Source organism: Choloepus didactylus, chromosome 1, assembly GCF_015220235.1.
Source record: "Choloepus didactylus isolate mChoDid1 chromosome 1, mChoDid1.pri, whole genome shotgun sequence".
Lineage (NCBI taxonomy): Eukaryota > Metazoa > Chordata > Mammalia > Pilosa > Megalonychidae > Choloepus > Choloepus didactylus.
The window spans coordinates 88,415,653-88,435,055 of record NC_051307.1 but is presented as its reverse complement, the minus strand read 5'-3'; the positions used below and the strand labels follow the sequence as shown (position 1 = coordinate 88,435,055).

The following is a 19,403-nucleotide window of genomic DNA, read 5'->3' as shown; positions in this document are numbered from 1 at the left end:
TCTTCTTTCTCAATATGACCTTGGCAATTTGGGGCCCCTTACCCTTCCATATAAATTTGATTATTGGCTTTTCCATTTCTGCAAATAAGACTGCTGAAATTTTGATTGGGATTGTGTTGAATCTGTAAATCACTTTGGGTAGAATTGACATCTTAACATTTTGTCCTCCAATCCATGAACATAGAATGTCTTCTCATTTATTTAGTCATTTGATTTCTTTTTGCAATGTTCTCTAGTTTCCTGTGCACAAGGTCCTTTAGATTCTTGGTTAGATTTATTCCTAGATAATTGAATCTTTTATTTGCTATTGTAAATGGATTTTTTTTTTCCTTCATTTCTTCAGATTGTTCATTATTGGTGACTTTTAGGTCACCAGAGTCATTACTAATGACTTCTGGTTGTTGATCTGGTACCAGCCACTTTGCTCAATTCCTTAATTAGCTCTAGGAACTTTGTTGTGGATTTTTCAGGATTCTCTGTATTTTGGAGCATATCATCTGCAAATATGGAAAGTTTATTCTGTTCTTAACAATTTGGATGCTTTTTATTTCTTTTTCTTGCCTGATTGATCTGACTAGAAGTTCCAGTAAATGTTGAATAACAGTGGGGGACAGTGGGCATCCTTGTCTTGTTTCTGATCTTAGAGGAAAAGATTTAGTCTTTCACAATTGAGGGTGATGTTAGCAATGGGTCTTTCCTATATGCTGTCTATCATGTTGAGGAAGTTTCCTTCTATTGCTAATGTTCTAAGTGTTTTTATCAAGAAAGGGCACTGGGTTTTGTCAAATGCCTTTTCTGCATCAATTGAGATGTTCATGTGTTTTTCCCCCCTTCATTTTGCTAATGTGGTGTGTTTACAATAATTGATTTTCTTATGTTCACCAACCCTTGCATACCCGGAATAAATCCCACTTGATCAGTGGGTACAATTCTTTTAATGTGTTGTTTGATTTGGTTTGCTGGAATATTGTTGAGGATTTTTGCATCTATGTTCATAAGAGATACTGATCTGTAATTTTTTCTAGTAGTATCTTTATCTGACTTGGTAGGAGGGTGATGTTGGCCTCCTAGAATGAGTTAGGGAGTGTTCTCTTCTCTTCAATTTTTTGAAGAGTTTGAGCAGGATTTGTGTTACTTCTTCTTGAAATGCTGGTAAAATTCCCCTATGAAGCCATCTGATCCTGGGCTTTATATTGTTAGGAGGATTTTGATGAAATTAAATCTCTTTCCAGTTTTTGGTTTGTTGAGATTTTCTGTTTCTTTTTGAGTTAGTGTAGGTTTCTAGAAATTTGTCCATTTTATCTCATAAGGTTATCTAATATGTTGGTGTGTAGTATCCTTTTATAGTCCTTTTTATTTCTCTGGGGTTGGTAGTAATGTCCCCCCTTTTCATTTCTGATTTTAGTTATTTGTGTCCTCTCTCTTTTTTTCTTTGTCAGTCTAGCTAAAGGTTTGTCAATTATTGATCTTTATTCTCCTTCCCCTTTAACTCCACTCTAATCTTCATTATTTCCTTCCTTCTGCTTGCTTTGGATTTGTTCTTTTTTAAATCCCCCAGTTGTGATGTTAGTTCTTTAATTTGACTTCTTTATTCTTTTTTAATATAAGAATTTAGAGCTATAAATTTGCTTCTCAGCACTGCCTTTGCTGCATCCCATAGGTTTTGGTTTGCTTGTTTTCACTTTTATTCACCTTGATATATATCCTAGTTTCCCTTAAGATTTCTTCCTTGACCCATTGGTTGCTTTAGGGTGAGTTGTTTAATTTTTAAAAATTTCCCATTTCTTCTGTTATTCATGTCTAGCCTCATTCTGTTGTGGTTAGAGAAGATACATTGTATGATTTCAGTATTTTTTAATTTATTGAGATTTGTTTTGTGACCTAACATATGATCTGTATTGAAGAATGATCCATGTGCGCTAGAGAAGAATGTGTATTCTGCTGCTGTTGGGTGAATTGTTCTATATATGTCTGTTAGGTCTAGTTGTTTGAGAATTTCTTTCCAGTCTTCTGTTTCCTTATTGATCTCTGACTGGAGGCTCTATCCATTATTGGATGCGGTGTATTAAGGTCTCCAGCTATTAATACAGAACAGTCAATTTCTCTCCTCCAATCTGTCAATATTTTCATATATTTTGAGATTCTGATGTTAGGTGCATGTATATTTATAATTGTAATGCCTTCCTGTTGAATGGACCCCTTCATCAGTATATAATGACCTTCCTTTTCCCTTGTGACCGTTTTGGATTTAAAGTCTATTTAATCTGATATTAGTATAGCTACCCCAGCTCTCATTTGGTTACATCTTGCATGGTGTGTTTTTTTCAACCTGTTTATGTCTTTGAATTTATTGTGAGTCTCTTGTGAACATTATATAGTTGTATCCTGCTTTTTTTTTTAAAATCCGTTCTGCGAATCTTTGCCTTTTGACTGGAGACTTTAATCCATTTACATTTAAAGTAACTACTTTTAATGCAGGACTTTTTCTGCCATTTTGCTGTTTAATCTTTCAAGTCTTATACCTTGTTTTTTCCCTCAATTCTTCCATTAATGCCTACTTTCATATTTATTTGATTTTTTGTATTGTACCATATTAAGTCTGTTCTCATTTCTTTCTGGATATGTTTTTCATATATTTTCTTTGTGGTTACCATGGGGAATTAACATTTAACATTCTATATATACATAACATTCATTTTTTATTTTATATCAACTTAATTTCAATAGCATATACTTATACACTATTCCTACACCCCTCCCATTTTTTGTTACCTGTTACATATATCTTTACATTTATGTCCAAAACCATAGATTTTCATATTGCATGCATGTGTAATTTATTACATATATGAAGTAAGAAGTGGAGTTACATACCAAGAAGTTCAGTACAATAGTACTGGCATTTATAATTACCCAAATCGTTACCTTACCAGTGGTCTTTTTTTCTTTATTCCTCTTTGATCCACTGTCTAGTATTCTTTACTTTCAGTCTGTAGAACTCCTTTTAGCATTGATTGGAGTGCTGATCTAGTGGTAATAAGCCCCCTCAAATTTGGTTTATCTGGGAATGTTTTAATCTCTCCCTCATTTTTTTAAATTTAATTTTATTGAGATTGTTCAAATACCATACAATCATCCAAAGATCCAATGTGCACAATCAGTTGCCCATGGTACCATCATACAGCTGTGCATCCATCATCACAATTAATTTTTTTTCAATTTTTAGAACATTTTCATTTCTCTAGAAAAGAAATAAAGAGAAAAAAGGAAACTCAAATCCTCCCATACTCCTAACCACCACCCCCCCTCCATTATTGACTCATAGTGTTGGTAAAAACATTTGTTGCCGTTGATGAAAGAATGTTAAATACTAATTGTAGTACATAATTTGCAATAGGTGTATTTTTCCCTGTATACCCCTCTATTATTAATTTCTAGTTACAGTGTCATATATTTGTTCTAGTTCATGAAATTTCTATTAGAATTTCATGAATTTCTAACATTTGTATGGTTAATCAGAGACATTGTCCACCACAAGATTCTCTGTTTTATACAGTCCCATATTTTAACCTCCAACTTTCCTTTTGGTGACATACATGACTCTAAGCTTCCCCTTTCCACCACATTCACACACCATTCAGCACTGTTAGTTATTCTCACAATGACATGCCTACTGTCAACCTGTGTCCATTTCCAAACACTTAAGTTCAACCTAGTTAAACATTCTGCTCATAATAAGACACTGCTCCCCATTCTTTAGCCTTGTTCTATTTCCTGGTAACTTACATTTCATGTCTATAAGTTTACATATTATAATTAGTTCATATCAATGAGACCATACAATATTTGTCCTTTAGTGTCTGACTTATTTCACTCAATATAGTGCCCTGAAGTTTTCTTCATCAATCCGTTTTTTTTTAAGACAGTTTTGTTCACACACCATACATTCCGTCCTAAGTAAACAATCGATGGTTCCCTGTATAATCACACATTTATGCATTCACCATCATCATCACTATCTATATAAGGACATCTCCATTTCTTCCACAAAGAAGGAGGAAGAGTCAAAGAAGGTAGGGAGACAAAAGAAAAAGAAAAAGAAAAAAGACAGCTGAAAAGCTGTCTCACCAGATAAAAAATTCTTGTTTGGTCACTGTTTTCCCACAACAGGTTTCTGGTGAGAAATCTGCATTTAATATAATTGGGACTCCTTGTACATATTACATTGCTTTTCTCTTGCAGGATTGTAACTCCTCCTTTTGCTTTTCGTTTGACGGTTTGATCACCATATGTCTGGGCATATTTCTCTTCAAGTTTATGCTGTTTGGTGTTCAGTGAGCTTTTTGATCTGCATATTCACATCTTTTGCCAAATTTGGGAAATTTTTTGTCAATATTTCTTTGACTATTCCTTCTTCTTTCTCTCTTTCATCTGCTCTGGAACTCTCATAAGCATATATTAGTATGCTTGTAGGTGTCCCAGGGTTCTTTTACACTATTTTTTGCTTTTTCTAATTCTTTTTTCTTTCTGGATCTCAGCCTGACTCATTTCATTAGTCTTATCTTAGAGTTCACTGATTTCCTCCTTTCTGCCATCTCAAATCTGCTCTTGAAACCCTCCTGGTATTTTTCATTTCAATTATTGTGGTCTTCAACTCCTATAGGTCTTTGGTTCCTTTTTAAAATTTCTTATCTCTTTATTGAGATTCTCATATTGTTCATTCATTATATTGCTGATATCCTTAAGTTCTTTCTCTGTATTTTCCTTCATCTCCTTGAACATATTGAAGATCTTTTTATTAAAGTCTTTGTCCAACATGCTTCTTCATTGGTGTTTTCTGGATTTTTATACTCTTCCTTTGGATGGGCCATCATTTCCTGTTTCTTTGTTTGTCTTGTAATCTGTTATTGCACACTCTATGTTTTATTATTTTAAAATGTTAACTCTAGGCTTTAGTCCCTAAGCTGTCTCTTTCCTCAGCTTATATCTGGCTAGTGGTATGTCAGAGATTTTTTGGGGTGCTAGATGCTAACAAAACCAAGCAAACAATGGACACAAAACTTGTTAATGTCTTGAGGGACTACGGTTAATAGTATAAATATAAGAATTCTTTCATGAATTGTAACAAATGTATGACACTAATACAAGGTGTTAATAGAGTGGTATATGGGAAAAAATATACCTAATATAAACTACGGACAGTAGTTAATAGTACTATTTTTTTTCAAAGTGTACAATCAGTTGTTCATAGGTGTGCATTGATCACCAAAATCAATCCCCAAACACCTTCATCACTCCAAAAAATAAAATAAAAATTAGAATAAAAAAGAACATCCAAAACACTCCATTCCTCTCCTCCTCCCTTTGTTCATCTACTTTTTTTCACACTCATTTATTGTTTTTTTTAACTTTATCAAAAAAAAGTACTACTGTAATAATTTTTCACCAATTGTAACAAAGGTAACCACTGTTTTTTAAAAAAATAGTACAATTACAAAAAGTGTTCCACACCAATGCAAGGTATTGGTGGTGGGGTGGTGTATGGGAATCCTGTATTTTATGCATGATTGGTCTGTAAACCCACGTCTTCTCTAATAAAAAAAAATTTTTTCATTACAGTCTTTTAAGTAGCAGCAGTTCTTTTCCTTGTTAATGAGAAATAATTCAAACTTTCTTTTAAGAGAAAGGACCACATATTTTGGTGTGTTCCTGGAATTCCATTGAGTTGAAGAAATTGACCATGGAGCAACTCATTTTGTTTTGAGGTTGTGAAGGCAGGAGGGGAAAAAAGCTGGTTAATATCTTAAAAGCAATACATAGTAACCTTTAAGGTTACCCTTTCTACTGAACAGAAATCATGTGCATTGCTTTTGGATAAGAATCTATTTGCATTGCTATTACATAAGAATTATTGGCATTATCAGTTTTCTACAAGCCAATCTATTTTTATAGAATTGTAAAATATTATAAACAGTAGTAAATCGAGTCACACAAAGGTGACTCAGTGATGTGCATAAAAGAACACCCAGTAATTCCTTTTGGTTATTTCTAAGTTTTGGATAATTTTTCATACATCAGTAATGCAAGATTAATTTGTTAGAATAATGAAGAAAAAAACAAAAGAAAGATTAAGTTCCTTTTGTATTAAGCACATGATAATTGAATTCCTATAGCATTTTTGTCTTCATACATCATTTAGCAAATAAATATTATCTTGTGATTTTCCTCTTATTGTTGTCTTGAAGGTTTTGAATCACTTTTATTTAATATTTTTCACACTTTCCTTTCCTCCTCGATTTGATTGCAGGGTTCTCTGAGGAGATGGCTCTTTGCTACACTCTGTTCTCTATTGTACCTAGCATAGTGCTTTGCACACAGTAGGAATTCAGTGAATATTAATTAATTTCATTTGATGTGTTCTTGGAATCAAGCTATATGTTTAAAGAATTGTTTACCTTCTTGGATCAAACTACAGTCAGGCATCAAGTTACTTAGTCTTTTATGTTTAATTTGTTGTGATACCTATGCATGAATTGGTAATGATATAGTCTTTATATTTTATTTTGTTCTAATAGTGGTGATTTACTCAGAATAGAAGGAAAAACCCTGCATTCAATTTTAGATGAAGTTGTTTTCAAGCTTGTATCAACTCCTAGTCCAGACATAAGAAGTACTGCTACAAAGCTCCTGCTGTTGATGGCTGAATCCCATCAGGAAATTTTGATTTTCCTGAGATTAAGTGCCTGCTATAAAGGTAGTGCATATGTGCTTTCTTTTCTTAGAATTCTCAAAAAGAACGTTTTTATTAATCTTTTCTGAAAAGCAAAATTAATGTTTTTGCAAAGTGAGTAACTGAAGTGTGCAGATACAACCCTATCATAACAGATAGCAATTCAGGAAAAAGTCTTTATGTAATCAAGCTATCTTTGGGTCTTAGCAGATGCTATATGGTACTTTGTTCATGAGATTACAATGAATATTTATTCCCTCTGTGGCAAAAAGGTTGTATGTAGAATATGCCATGAGGCATAGTAAAATAATGGCCAAAAAGATGGGTGACCTTATCAAGACTAACTTTAGTGGAGAAAATAGAAGTGTGCTTCAGGGTTGATAGTCCTTTTGTTCTTAAATAAATTAATAATTACTCTTAACTCCTTCACTGCCTTCCCTCAAAAAACAAACAACAACAAATATCTTTCTTCCAATACCAAACACATATATGAATAAAAAGTCAGAAATTTTGAGAAATACAAGACTCAGTGTTTTAGCATTCCTTGTATAATAGCTTCCATTTAATTGACCGTTATGCTATATACTTGCATGCATTAAAATATTTATTTGCATGTACTTGCATCTACCTACTTCACATGCATTTAAAACATTGAATCTTCATCGCACCCTTGTTATGGAGGTACTCATATCTTCATTTGATAGAGCTGGAAACAGATATGGAAATTTTAGGTAATTTACCCAAGATCACACAGATAGTGTGTTTTTTTTTCAATTGCCAAGCAAAACATGTTAACTTTGTTTTGTTTCTCTGGTGACCAGAGCCTTGTATTAATTACAAAACATTTTTTAATTCAACATGGTCAGAAAATGGATTTCTAATTGATTAAATATATTTATAAATAAGGGGTTGTATTGGGATTTTTAAAGATTAGCATATAATACAATGAATTTAATACCAAAACAATTAGAATGGGTTTTAATCATTCCTGATGATTTGAAACACACTTTAGTAACTTACTTTGCCTCAATCCTTACTGTGGACATTGTAATTATTTATTATAGGAATAGACAGGGAAAGAAAGTGCAAGTAATAGAATTCTCTAGTTGATATTGTGGCAAATACACATTTTTAGATTCGGTAATCAGATTCCTTTACTACAGAAATGTGATTGTCCAACAGAGTTCATTATAAAGGAATTTCACCTTAACAATCCTTCTTCCTTTCTTTGATTCTTATCTCAATAGCAGAACTTATTTAAGTTCCCCAATATATCTTATAATACTGCTGAGAACTTGGGTCTTGAAGAAAATATAAGGCATGGAAAAATACATATGACATCTTCCCCAATTGTACAATACAGGGCCATTTTTACCTTGCTTATTTATACTGAATAGATATATTATAATGCATTATTCCAACATGCCCTGGAAATATTTTGTTCCTATACCACTGTATTAGTTAGGATTCTCTAGGGAAACAGAATCAACAAGAGATATCTGTAAATATAAGATTTTATAAAAGTCTCATGTGACTGTGGGTATGCATGAGTCCGTAGGGCAGGCAGCAAACTGGCAACTCCAATGAAGATGTTGGATGAACTCCTCAGGAACAAACTGGCAACTTCGATGAACTCTTCAGGATACGCTTTACTGGTTAGCCGAAGAAGTGAAGGTCCTCTGTCTGTCTCACTTAAAAGTCTTCAATTGATTGGATTAAATCCAGCTGATTGCATTCTCTCTTTGTGAAAGACACATCCTTCATTGAATGTAATCTGTTACAGCTGCAGCCAATTCACTGATGATTTAATAAACCAGACTTCTGGTTTATCAAGCAGCCACAAATGTCCTTGCAGTAACAGTTGGGCAGTGCATGCTTGACCACACACCTGGGCACCGTCACATGGCCAAGTTGACACGTGAACCTAACCATCATAACCACTACTCTGTCTTATTTTGGGGATGAAAATGCAGTATCCTAGTGTTATACCACTTCTATAATATTTGCTTGGGAACCTGTGGATTTGTCCCCAAATTAATGATACTATATATTTGATTTAGTAATAACCTCTCAATTAATAATGGATAATAACCTAATTAAGTATTTCTATGGGGTAGACATTTACTGAGGATATGTTTATAATAATTTATTATCTTTTTTTAAAATGTTTTAGTTTTAGGTATTTATGCTCAAACAGAAAAGGAAACATATATCCCTACCCTTTGAGTTAGTGCAGTGATTCTACTCCCCCTTTTTTTAATTAAAAAGATTGACTAGACAGACAAATTTTGTATCAGATCTCACAGGTGAGCATATGAGAATTCTTAGGACAGAGGAATATCCTAAAGACCTCAGCCTGTGTGTCTTTGAGAAAAGGAGAAAAGAAATCATGTGATTGATCTTATGTTCATTTGTTTCTAAATCTGACTTTTTAACCTCAAATTAATATAATTAGATAATCAAATTGTTTTATTATTAATATTTGTACCTTTGTTTTTCCATTTCAGGACTCAGAAGTCTACTAAATAAACAGGAAACTGGGTCAGAATTTAGTCAAGAACTTAGACAACTCCTTGGCCTGTTAAATCCTAAGGTCCATCAGGAAGAAGAAGAGCAGGTATTAAATTTTAAAAATAATTTGTGATATTTACCAACCAACTTAATTGAACCTCAGTTTTCCTTAAATTTTCCTAACTTTCTTTCTTTTAATACTTTAAGTAAAATGCTTCCTCAGAAAATAGTCTGCGGTTCAGGTTACCCACAAACATAATTTCAGTCTCCCGTTTATACCTCTTTATATATACCACTGCATCAATTTTTTTTTCAGAATTTCTCATGAAATCCCCATCTCTGATGTTTATCATCTTTCATCTATAAACTATTTAAACTTGTTTCACTGTTTTTCCCCTAAAATCTCTAACAGTAGCAAACTATATTTAGTATCACCTAAGGCAAGCCTTCTTGTGCTTTGAGATATAGTGATAATGCTTTTTGCTTCCATGTAAGAAACTGAATTTATAGAAATTATTTTAACGTTAATGGTTATGGATCATACTTACTCTAGTATATTCAAAATGGTGGCTCCAGATAGTCTACTCCAATAGAAAAAGCTATATAGCTTCCAGCTTTCCAGATGGAGACTTAAATAAATGTGGAAAATAAATCTAGAACAACAAAATATATCTTTATTAATTAAAAAGGAAATGGATACATTATACATCCAAAACCCAATATTAAAAAGGTAACATTTAAAATACACACACGAACCAAGTAAAAAAGACCAGGCACGCAGGAAGAAGAGTAAGGAGGTGAACCTGGAAGGAAAAGAGCTATGGAAAGGTATCCCTTAATTCTTTCTATGAACCCTCACAAGTCTTGGACTAATCTCCCAACCATGAATATGCAGGGCAAACACACACAAAAAGCATTCCAAAGGCTTTAAAAAACTGAACAGATTTCAACAACCACCCACAAAAGGTCACCAGAGCATCCAATCTGAACCTAATCAGAATGAATGCCTATTAAATAAAAACATTAACATGTTAACTCAAAGTAGACTGTGAAAAGTTAGGCATATAAATTGTAATCCCAAACAGCCTTGAAAAAATAGGACAAAGAATTATAGTTAAAAAGTCAGTGGATAAATTTAAATAATAAGAAAAATTTAAATAATCTAAAATAAGGCAGGAAAGAGGGAACAGAAAAACAACAAGAAATAGAGAGCACATACAAAACAAATAATAAAATGGTAGATATAACTTCAAACATATTAATAATTACATTAATGTAATTTTTTAAAGATTGTCAGAATAGATAGAAAAGCAAGATCCAACTACATGCTGCCTCCAAGAGAAACATTTTACTATAAAGATACAGATAGGTTGAAAGTAAGCAGATGGAAAAAGATATGCCACACAAACAGTAAGCATAAAAGGCTCAAGTAGGTATATTAATAGCAGATAATAGAGTCTGTTACACAAAGAGTATTACCAGAAATAAAGTAGGATATGTCATAATGATAAAAAGAACAATTCATCAGGATGACAATTATAAATGTGTGTGTACCTAGCACAACTAAAAACAGAATTAGAGACAGAGATAGGCAATTTCACAATAATAGTGAGAGATTTGAGAGATTTAATACCTCTCATAAATTGACGGCACAACCAGACAAAAAACTTAGTGAACACATAGAAGATCTAGCAGCACTGTCACTATCAACCACCTTAATTTTATTGACATTTATAGAACATTACATCCAACTACTGCAGAATTCACATTCTTTTCAAGTGTGCTAGTTCATAAAACAAGTCTGAATAAAATTAAAAGGATTGAAATCACAGCTTATATTCTGTGATCATAGAATTAAATTTGAAATCAGTTATAAGATATCTAGGAAAATACCAAATATGTAGAAATTAAACAGCACACTGCTAAATAATTCATTAATGCATGGATCAAAAAAATTCATACAAGAGCAATTATAAAATATTGCAAACAGAATGTTAGCAAATACCACATGTCAAAATTTGTGGTTTGCAGCTACAGCAGAGGTTAGAAGGAAATGTATATCGTTAAATGCTTATATTTAAAAAAAAACAAAACGTGTAAAATCAGCAGTTTCAGATTCTATCTTAAGGAGCCAGAAAAATAAGAGCAAAGTAAGCTCAAAAGAAATATAACAAAGGAAATAATAAAGAAAAGAGCAGAAATCCAAAATGACAGAAAAAAAAATTAACAAAGGTAAATGTTATTTTTAAAAAATAACTATCAGGAAGAAAGGAGAACACAAATCACCAGTATCAAGAATGTAAAGGAAGTTATCACCACAGATCCTATAGGCAGTATAAGGATAATAAGAAAATATTGTGAACAATTTTGTCTAAACAGATTTGGATTCTTAGTTGAAATGGACATATTTCTTGAAAATACAGCTTACCAAAGTGGACACAAGTAGAAACAAAACCTGAATAGTCCAGCATCTATATCTTTTATTGAATTCATTATCAAAAACCTTCCCAAAAGAAATCTTCCAATCCAAATAGATTTCACTGGTGAAATCTATCAAACATTCAAGAAGGAAACAACACCAATATTACACAAACTATTTCAAAAAACAGAGAAGGAAGGAACACTGCCCAATTCATTTAATGAGGTCAGTATAACTCTTGTACCAAAATCTAAAAAAAAATTACAAAATTAAAGACAAAGATATATATAGATAGATAGATATAGATATATATATCCTTTGTTAACATAGATGCAAAAATCCTTACAAACACGTATAAGCCAGTTGAATCCACCAATATATAAAATGGATAATACATCATGACCAAGTAAGATTTACTCCAGAAATGCAAGGTTGGTTTAACATTCAAAAATTAGTCAGTGTGCAAAGATGTCCGTTGAGTCAAGCTGGGAAAGAAGTGGGCTAGGGGCATGTATGACACCTGAGGTAAAGATAGAAGATAAAGACTGGGACTGTTTAACTTAGCAAAAACTGAAGTGGTCAATGATTGTGACTAAATGTACAAATATAAAAGGTTTTTACATGTGGGAGAACAAATGAAGGTCAACCATGCAGAGTGTGGAAAAGGGGAAGATATGGGGAAAAATATAATCAAAGCAAACTGGAGTCTATGGTCAATAGTAAACATTGTAATATGCTTTCCTTGAATGTAACAAAGGCAATATGAAAAAAATCAGTCAGTATACTTCACCATATTAATAGAATAAAGGAGAATACCCATATTATCATTTTAGTACATGTAGAAAAAGCATTTGAGAAAATTCAACACCCATTCACGATAATAAAAAAAGAAGAAGAAGAAGAAGAAGAAGACCACTCAGAAAACTAGTGTCTACCCAGAGGTAGATAATCTAGGCTTTATATGGCTCCAGTATATCATCAGGACCCAGGCCCCTATTTTTCTCTTTTACCATTCTAGCATGAAACATCCATCCTCAAGGTCACCTCATTAACCAAGAAGGCTCCTAGAACACCAGCTATCATATCTGCAATCCAGCAAGATAACAGGAAAATGGAAGGAGGGTCAAAAGGATACTTATACCATACCCTCCTATTTAAGAAGTCTTTCCTGAAGTTTGTCAACACTTTCTCCTTACATTTCATTGTTCATAATTCATTAAATATCCGTAACTAGCTGCAAGGGAAGGTGGGGGATAGGAACTTTAAACCAGAAGTAATTTGCACAACCAAAAAATCAAGGTTGTATTACCAAGGAAGAGGAGCAATAGATGTATGGTAGGCAGTTAGCAATCTTTGCATAGGGAGAAAGTAATAAACTATAACATTAGGAGATGAGGAAAGATACTCCTTTCATTAAACTTCCAATCTAATGAGAATGCTAATCCTTAATGAAAAGCATGGTACTTCACATAAATTTGAATAAACAAATACCAGTTTCATACAGAACAAGCATAGTATATAAGAGTAACAGTAAAAGCTTAATATGGTAAAAATTAATGAATTAAATAACATTTTTGTCTTAAAATTTAGAATTGTTTTGGAGAGAGAAATTGGATTGCCCATTTTTCTTAATACATGTATCTATGCTAAAAATAGATATACAGAATTTCAATGACCTTATTTAATGTTTTAGTAAACATTTTAGTTCCAAAATATTAGAGTGGTAGCTTCTTGAATCTTCTATTTGCTTTTTTCTTTTCTTTATCTCCCTAAAATCTAGAGCAGCCTTAGGTTGGGGGGTGTAGGTGTGCGTGTTTATGGGCTGAATTTTCAATCCAGTCCTGCAGGCTTTTTCTTTTTCTTTTTTTTTAGCTTACACAAGGGATTCTCCAGAACCCTTGAATCCTTGAATAAATGAGACCAGGCATAAGAAATTAAGCCAAGAGGCTAAAGCACTAAATGAACAGAACTATGAAATCTTTTAAAAGAGAGTAGAAGTAAGATTAGGGAGAATTTGGAGCTAACCAGACTATATTTTGAATATATTCTGGATCTTGCCTAACTGAACCTAACATGCCTCCATTGCAGAGTCAGATTCAGTATTCTTATGCCTTTCCTTTCCTGGAGTTATGAACTTAGTGTTGCCTCCTCCCTCCTTATTAGAGATGGAGATTAATACTTGGCCAAGCCTGATTTTTTTTTAATTCAGTTTTATTGAGATATATTCATATACCATACAGTCATCCATGGTGTACAGTCATTCACAGTACCATCATATAGTTGTGCCTTTATCACCCCAATCCATTTTTGAACATTTTCTTTACACCAGAAAGAATAAAAAACAAAAGTAAAAAAGAACACCCAAATCATCCCCCTCCATACCACCCCAATCTTCATTTAGTCTCTGTTCCCATTTTTCTACTCATCCATACACTGGGTATAGGGAATATGATCCACAAGATTTTCACAATCACTTTGTCACCCCTTGTAAGCTACGTTGTTATACAATCGTCTTCAAGAGTCAAGGCCACTAGGATGGAGTTTGATAGCTTCAGGTATTTACTTCTAGCTATTCCAATTCACTAAAACCTAAAAAGGGATATCTATATAGTGCATTAAAATGCCCACCAGGGTGAGCTCTCAACTTCATTTGAAATCTCTCAGCCACTGAAACTTTATTTCATTTAATTTTGCATCCCCCTTTTGGTCAAGAAGACGTTCTCAATCCCACGTGCCAGGTCCAGGTTCATTGTCGGGAGTCATATCCTGCATTACCAGGGAGATTTACACCCCTGGGAGTCAGGTCCCACATAGGGGAGACGGCAGTGAGTTCACCTGCCAAGCTGGCCTAGCTAGAGAGAGAGGACCATATCTGAGCGACAAAGAGGGACTCAGGGGGAGACTCTTAGGCACAGTTATAAGCAAGTTTAGCCTCTCCTTTGCAGCAATGAGCCTCACAAGGGGAAGCCCCAAGATGGAGGCTCAGCATACCAAACTATCAGTCCTCAATGTCTATGAGAACATCAGCAACCACCCAAGTGAGGATGTCCAACACTTCCAGATTTTCCCCCATCTCCTCAGGGGGCCCTGCATATATATTTTTATTCTCTGCCCAAATTACTCTGGGATGTGTTGCTATTTCACAATAACCTGTGCAAACCTACCAGATCTCACTTCCTATTCAAAGTTCCATGTAATCATGGTGTTTGAACATGCTTATTGTACAAGTTAAATTGTTCAGTGTACTACAGAAAATATAGCTCTTGCTCCAGATAACCATCTCTGCCCTTGGTCTCACATGGAAGTTGAAGTCTAAAACACAGTATCGTCCTTTACCCTTTGGCCCGATTTGCCCTAGTCCTAACCAGATCTTCTTCATTCTTATCTCTAATTGAAGTCTAGACTCTTTTTCAGCTTTTTAAACAGTTGCTGTATGCGCTAATACTGATTTCCATATCTGTTGAGCTCTAGCTCTGAGCCGCAGGTGTCACACAGATACCCAAAGTTCCAGAGACCAATCAGGTCATATGCAAAGGGACCAGCATCTCAGAATCTGGAGATAGCCATTACAATTCAGGAATAGATGTAACTGTTGTAAGAGCTTACAATCTAGGGACTGTTACAATGAGGGTTCCCCTGATAAGCTGTGCCCTAAGATTCAATTCTGAGTTTACACATTGTAGTTAGTCCATATTAGTGAAGCATTATAGTGTTGCCTTTGTTTCTGGCATACTTCACTCAAAATGCTGTCTGCAGTATCCATTCACCTCATTGCATGTCTCACAGCTTCACTCATTTTCACAGTTGCTCAATATTCCTTTGTATGTATACACCACAGTTCACCATTCTCTTCCTCAGTCGATGTACCCTTAGGCCACTCCCACCCATTGCAAATCATGAATACTGCCTCCATATACACCAGTGTGCAAATGTCCACCCATGTCCCTGCTCTCAGATCTTCCAAACATATATCCCATAATGAGGTTGAAGAACCTTATGGCACCCAAATACTTAGCTTCTTGTGGAACCATCACACTGTCCTCCAGAAAGGCTACACCATTCTGCCGCCTCACCAACAATAAACAGGTATATCCTTCTCTCCATGTTTTCTCCAGCACTTTTATCCTTATTTATATTTTTCCCTAAAATTTTATAGAGATATATTCACATACCATACAATTATCCACAATGTACAATTGGTTGTTCATGTTAAGGTCTGATATTTTAAAGGGTAAACTTTTTAAAAAGACTTTCCTAGATATACCTTCAAATTCATTCTGGTATTTAATTTCAGAAACTACAGCAAGCAGCTTGCTTGATTCAAGCTTATTGGAAGGGTTTTCAGACTAGAAAGAGAATAAAGAAGCTTCCGTCTGCTGTGATTGCTTTGCAGAGGGCTTTCAGGTAAAAATTTTTTATAAGAGGAATGATGATCTGAGAGTGGCTAGAGACATCTTATTGGAGTGCAGCTGAATGGAAATTTAGGGTGTCTTTTTTTTTTTCAATCTCTAATCTGTTTCTTTTACTCTTGCTTCCATTCTTGTTCCGTGTGTTTCTGAGCACAAACACTCCAGTCCCAGATGCACTTTTTATAGGATAAGGTATAATTTAAGACTGGAAACCGATGTATCATATACACAATCTTACCCACTTAATAAGATGTTTTGTGGGCCGATCCTACAGAGGGAGCCAATGGTAGTCATTTATCTTAAGACCTTAAAACCCATAATTGCCATAATTATCCATATATAATCATGGTTTTAAAAAAAAAAGTATGAGTATGTAAAAGTTTAAGTATGTTAACCTGATTTTCATGAGTGAGTATGGCCTGGATGGATATGGTCATTGACATACAGCATAGTTCATCATTTATCTCTCAATCAAGTGGACTAAAAATGAAATATGGAAGACATGACCCAGTTTTTGTTTTTTTGTTTTGTTTTGTTTTGTTTTTTAATTCATTTTTATTGAGATATATTCACATACCCTACAATCATCCACAGTGTACAATCAGTTGTTCACAGTACCATCATGTAGTTGTGGATTCATCACCACAATTTTTGAACATTTTCACTACTCCAAAAAGTAAATAAATAAATAAATAAAATAAGAATAAAAATACAAGTTAAAGAGGAACACCCAAAACACCCCATTCCCGATTCCCCCTATTATTCATTTAATTTTTGTTCCCATTTTTCTACTCATTTGTCCATACACTGGAGAAAGGGAGTGTGAGCCACAAAGTCTTGACAATAGTACAGTCACACTGTGTAAGCTACATGGTTGTACAGTCGTCTTCAAAAATCAAGGCTACTGGCAGTTCAAGTTTCAGGTATTTCCTTCTAGCTATTCCAACACACTAAAAACTAAAAAGGGATATCTATGTAATACATAAGAATAACCTCCAGAATGACCTCTTGAATCTATTTGAAATCTCTCAGCCACTAAAACTTTGTTTTGTTTAATTTCTCTTACAGTTTTGGTCAAGAAGTCTTTCTCAATCCCATGATGCCAGGTCCAGGTTCATTTGTGGGGGTTATGTACCACATTGCCAGGGAGATTTACCTCCCTGGGAGTCATGTCCCACGTAGGGGGGAGGGCAGTGAGTTTACCTGCCAAGTCGGCTTAGAGAGAGAGATGGCCCAGTTTTGATGTGACTAACCCATCCAGGGTCTTAAAGGCATTGGAAAGAACGCACAAACCACATGACTAAGTTTCTAGGTCATTTATGATAATATACAGCCATTTCAGAGGGGATTTTTACATGCAGCCTAACTCAAAGCTGAATTTTAATTTATTAAAGCTTTCATGTTATAGAAGTCAGTGTTTGGGTTTATATTTTTTTTAGAAAGGCTGAAACTATTCTTTTAATAACTGCAGCTGCATTTCTCAGTTATGAAAATGTTTTGAAATAGTTCTGGGGTTCAAAAGACTATATTGTCAAAGGGTGGTATTTATTTAAATCAAGATTTATAGTCTCTCTGACTGTGTCCCTCTGGTTAAGTGCCTTTAGTGGATATCCTATTCATTGGTTCCTTCAGGGAAGACTTAAAGATAGGTTGTAAGTATTATTGGGCATGAGTTTTGTAGGTAGCAACAAAAAGCATTAATTTGTCAAGTGCCTAGTATATGCCAGGTGTTACACTAGGTATTAGGTGGAGTTAGACTTGAGTTTGGATCCCAGCTCAGCAACTTTTTGGCTGAGTGACCTCTGACAAGTTTTCCTACCTCCCTCAGCCTCAAATTTCCCATCTATAAAATGGGGATAATAATCTACCTACTTCATAAGATTAATATAAAAAATGTGAGCTAAAGAATGAGATAGGATAGTGTTTTTTGGCACATTTCCTGGCACTTAGGAAATGGTAGGAGGAAAACAAATGCATAGGGCACATTTTCTGCTCTTGAAGATTCACAAATTTAGTAACACAGATACATTAAATAAGTGATTATAGAACTCATGAGAAGAAGGTGTTATCCATTCCAGCACTGCTGGAAGTTTATTGCATATTCTATAAGATTATTTTAAAAACATTAAAAAAAATTCCTTAGGTAAATTTGGGAAATATTGAATAAGTTGAGAGTCATAATGTATGTTCATGTACTCAAAAGAGTCTCAGATGCTCTTGGACTAGCCTTGCCTTCTGTGGTGAACTCAGGTAGAATAGTTAATTATTTATGGGTTCTATCTGCTATCATCCTCAGGTGTTTTTCGTCTTACATTTAAAAGTTGCTTTTTTGGTTTGTTTTTTCACCATGAATTCAGACCTTTAATAGTTCACCAGTAGTTGCCAAATTTTCCAGTTTACGTTCTCTTTCAATATTAATATCTTTATTTAAAAGAATCCCAGGATTATAGACCATGTCCACTTAGAAGTGTACCTCTGGAATTTAATTAATATTCAACTATTTTAAAATAGAAATTCCATTGCTTTCTTTGTGTAACAAAACCAGATCAATTATATTTCCATTCAAAGAGATTAGCTGCCAAAATGATTTGTCTCACATTGTAACGAGTTTGTTTCCCTTCCGGTATTTTGAGCTTGAGGTTCTAGGACACACTGAAGTAGTTTTAATCTTTGGATTCTATTTAATTTTTAAAATTTCAAGTTAGCTCCAGACTTTAACACCTTTCTTATTCTGTTTGTTGCTACAGTTTATGCAAATTTCCCTTGCTTCCTTTGAAGCTGGGCTTTCTGCAAAGTTTATTTCTGTCTCTTTGTGGTCAGGTCATTTCAGAGTCATTTCCCCCTCCCACGTTTTTTTGGGGGGAGGGACTGCCCATCACCCACATATTTACGGGTCCCAATTCACCAGAGCTCTTTAGATTCAGCAAGAGGTACTCTTGTAGTCATGCCCTTACTAAAGCACTTTCATTGGGGTATCTTTTTTTATGTAATAATTTTATTTATTTATTAAGTTCTCTTTCCCTCAGCAGTCTTGTTTGAACCAGCTTACTCTTGCTTCAGTTGCATTGTGGAAACCTCACAATTTACCTAACTTATCATGGTTCTGATGATATTTAGGTGTTTTAATTATACTCATTTGACTTCCCCTTGAAACTGAGCTCCTTAGACGCAGAACTGTATCTTTTTTTTTTTTCTTTCCGGTTGAGGCACAATGACTCAGATGAGTGCTTGATGAGTTTTTTTTTGTCTGAGGCACAATGGCTCAGTTAAGTGTTTGATGAGTAGTTAATGAACCGAGACTATCCCTCTTCTTTGCCCAGCAGTTCCTACTCCA

At 34.2% G+C, this 19,403-nt stretch overlaps 1 protein-coding gene across 5 annotated transcripts in view; it reads left to right on the top strand.

The window, feature by feature from the left end:
- Positions 1-19,403, top strand: part of IQCB1 (IQ motif containing B1) — a 123,208-nt gene that overhangs the window by 35,577 nt on the left and 68,228 nt on the right. For all 5 annotated transcript variants that reach the window (XM_037836589.1, XM_037836581.1, XM_037836572.1 and 2 more), the window contains 3 exons: positions 6,576-6,754; positions 9,238-9,347; positions 15,955-16,064. In XM_037836589.1, coding sequence (XP_037692517.1) covers positions 6,576-6,754; positions 9,238-9,347; positions 15,955-16,064 — 399 coding nt within the window. The remainder of the gene's footprint in view (positions 1-6,575; positions 6,755-9,237; positions 9,348-15,954; positions 16,065-19,403) is intronic.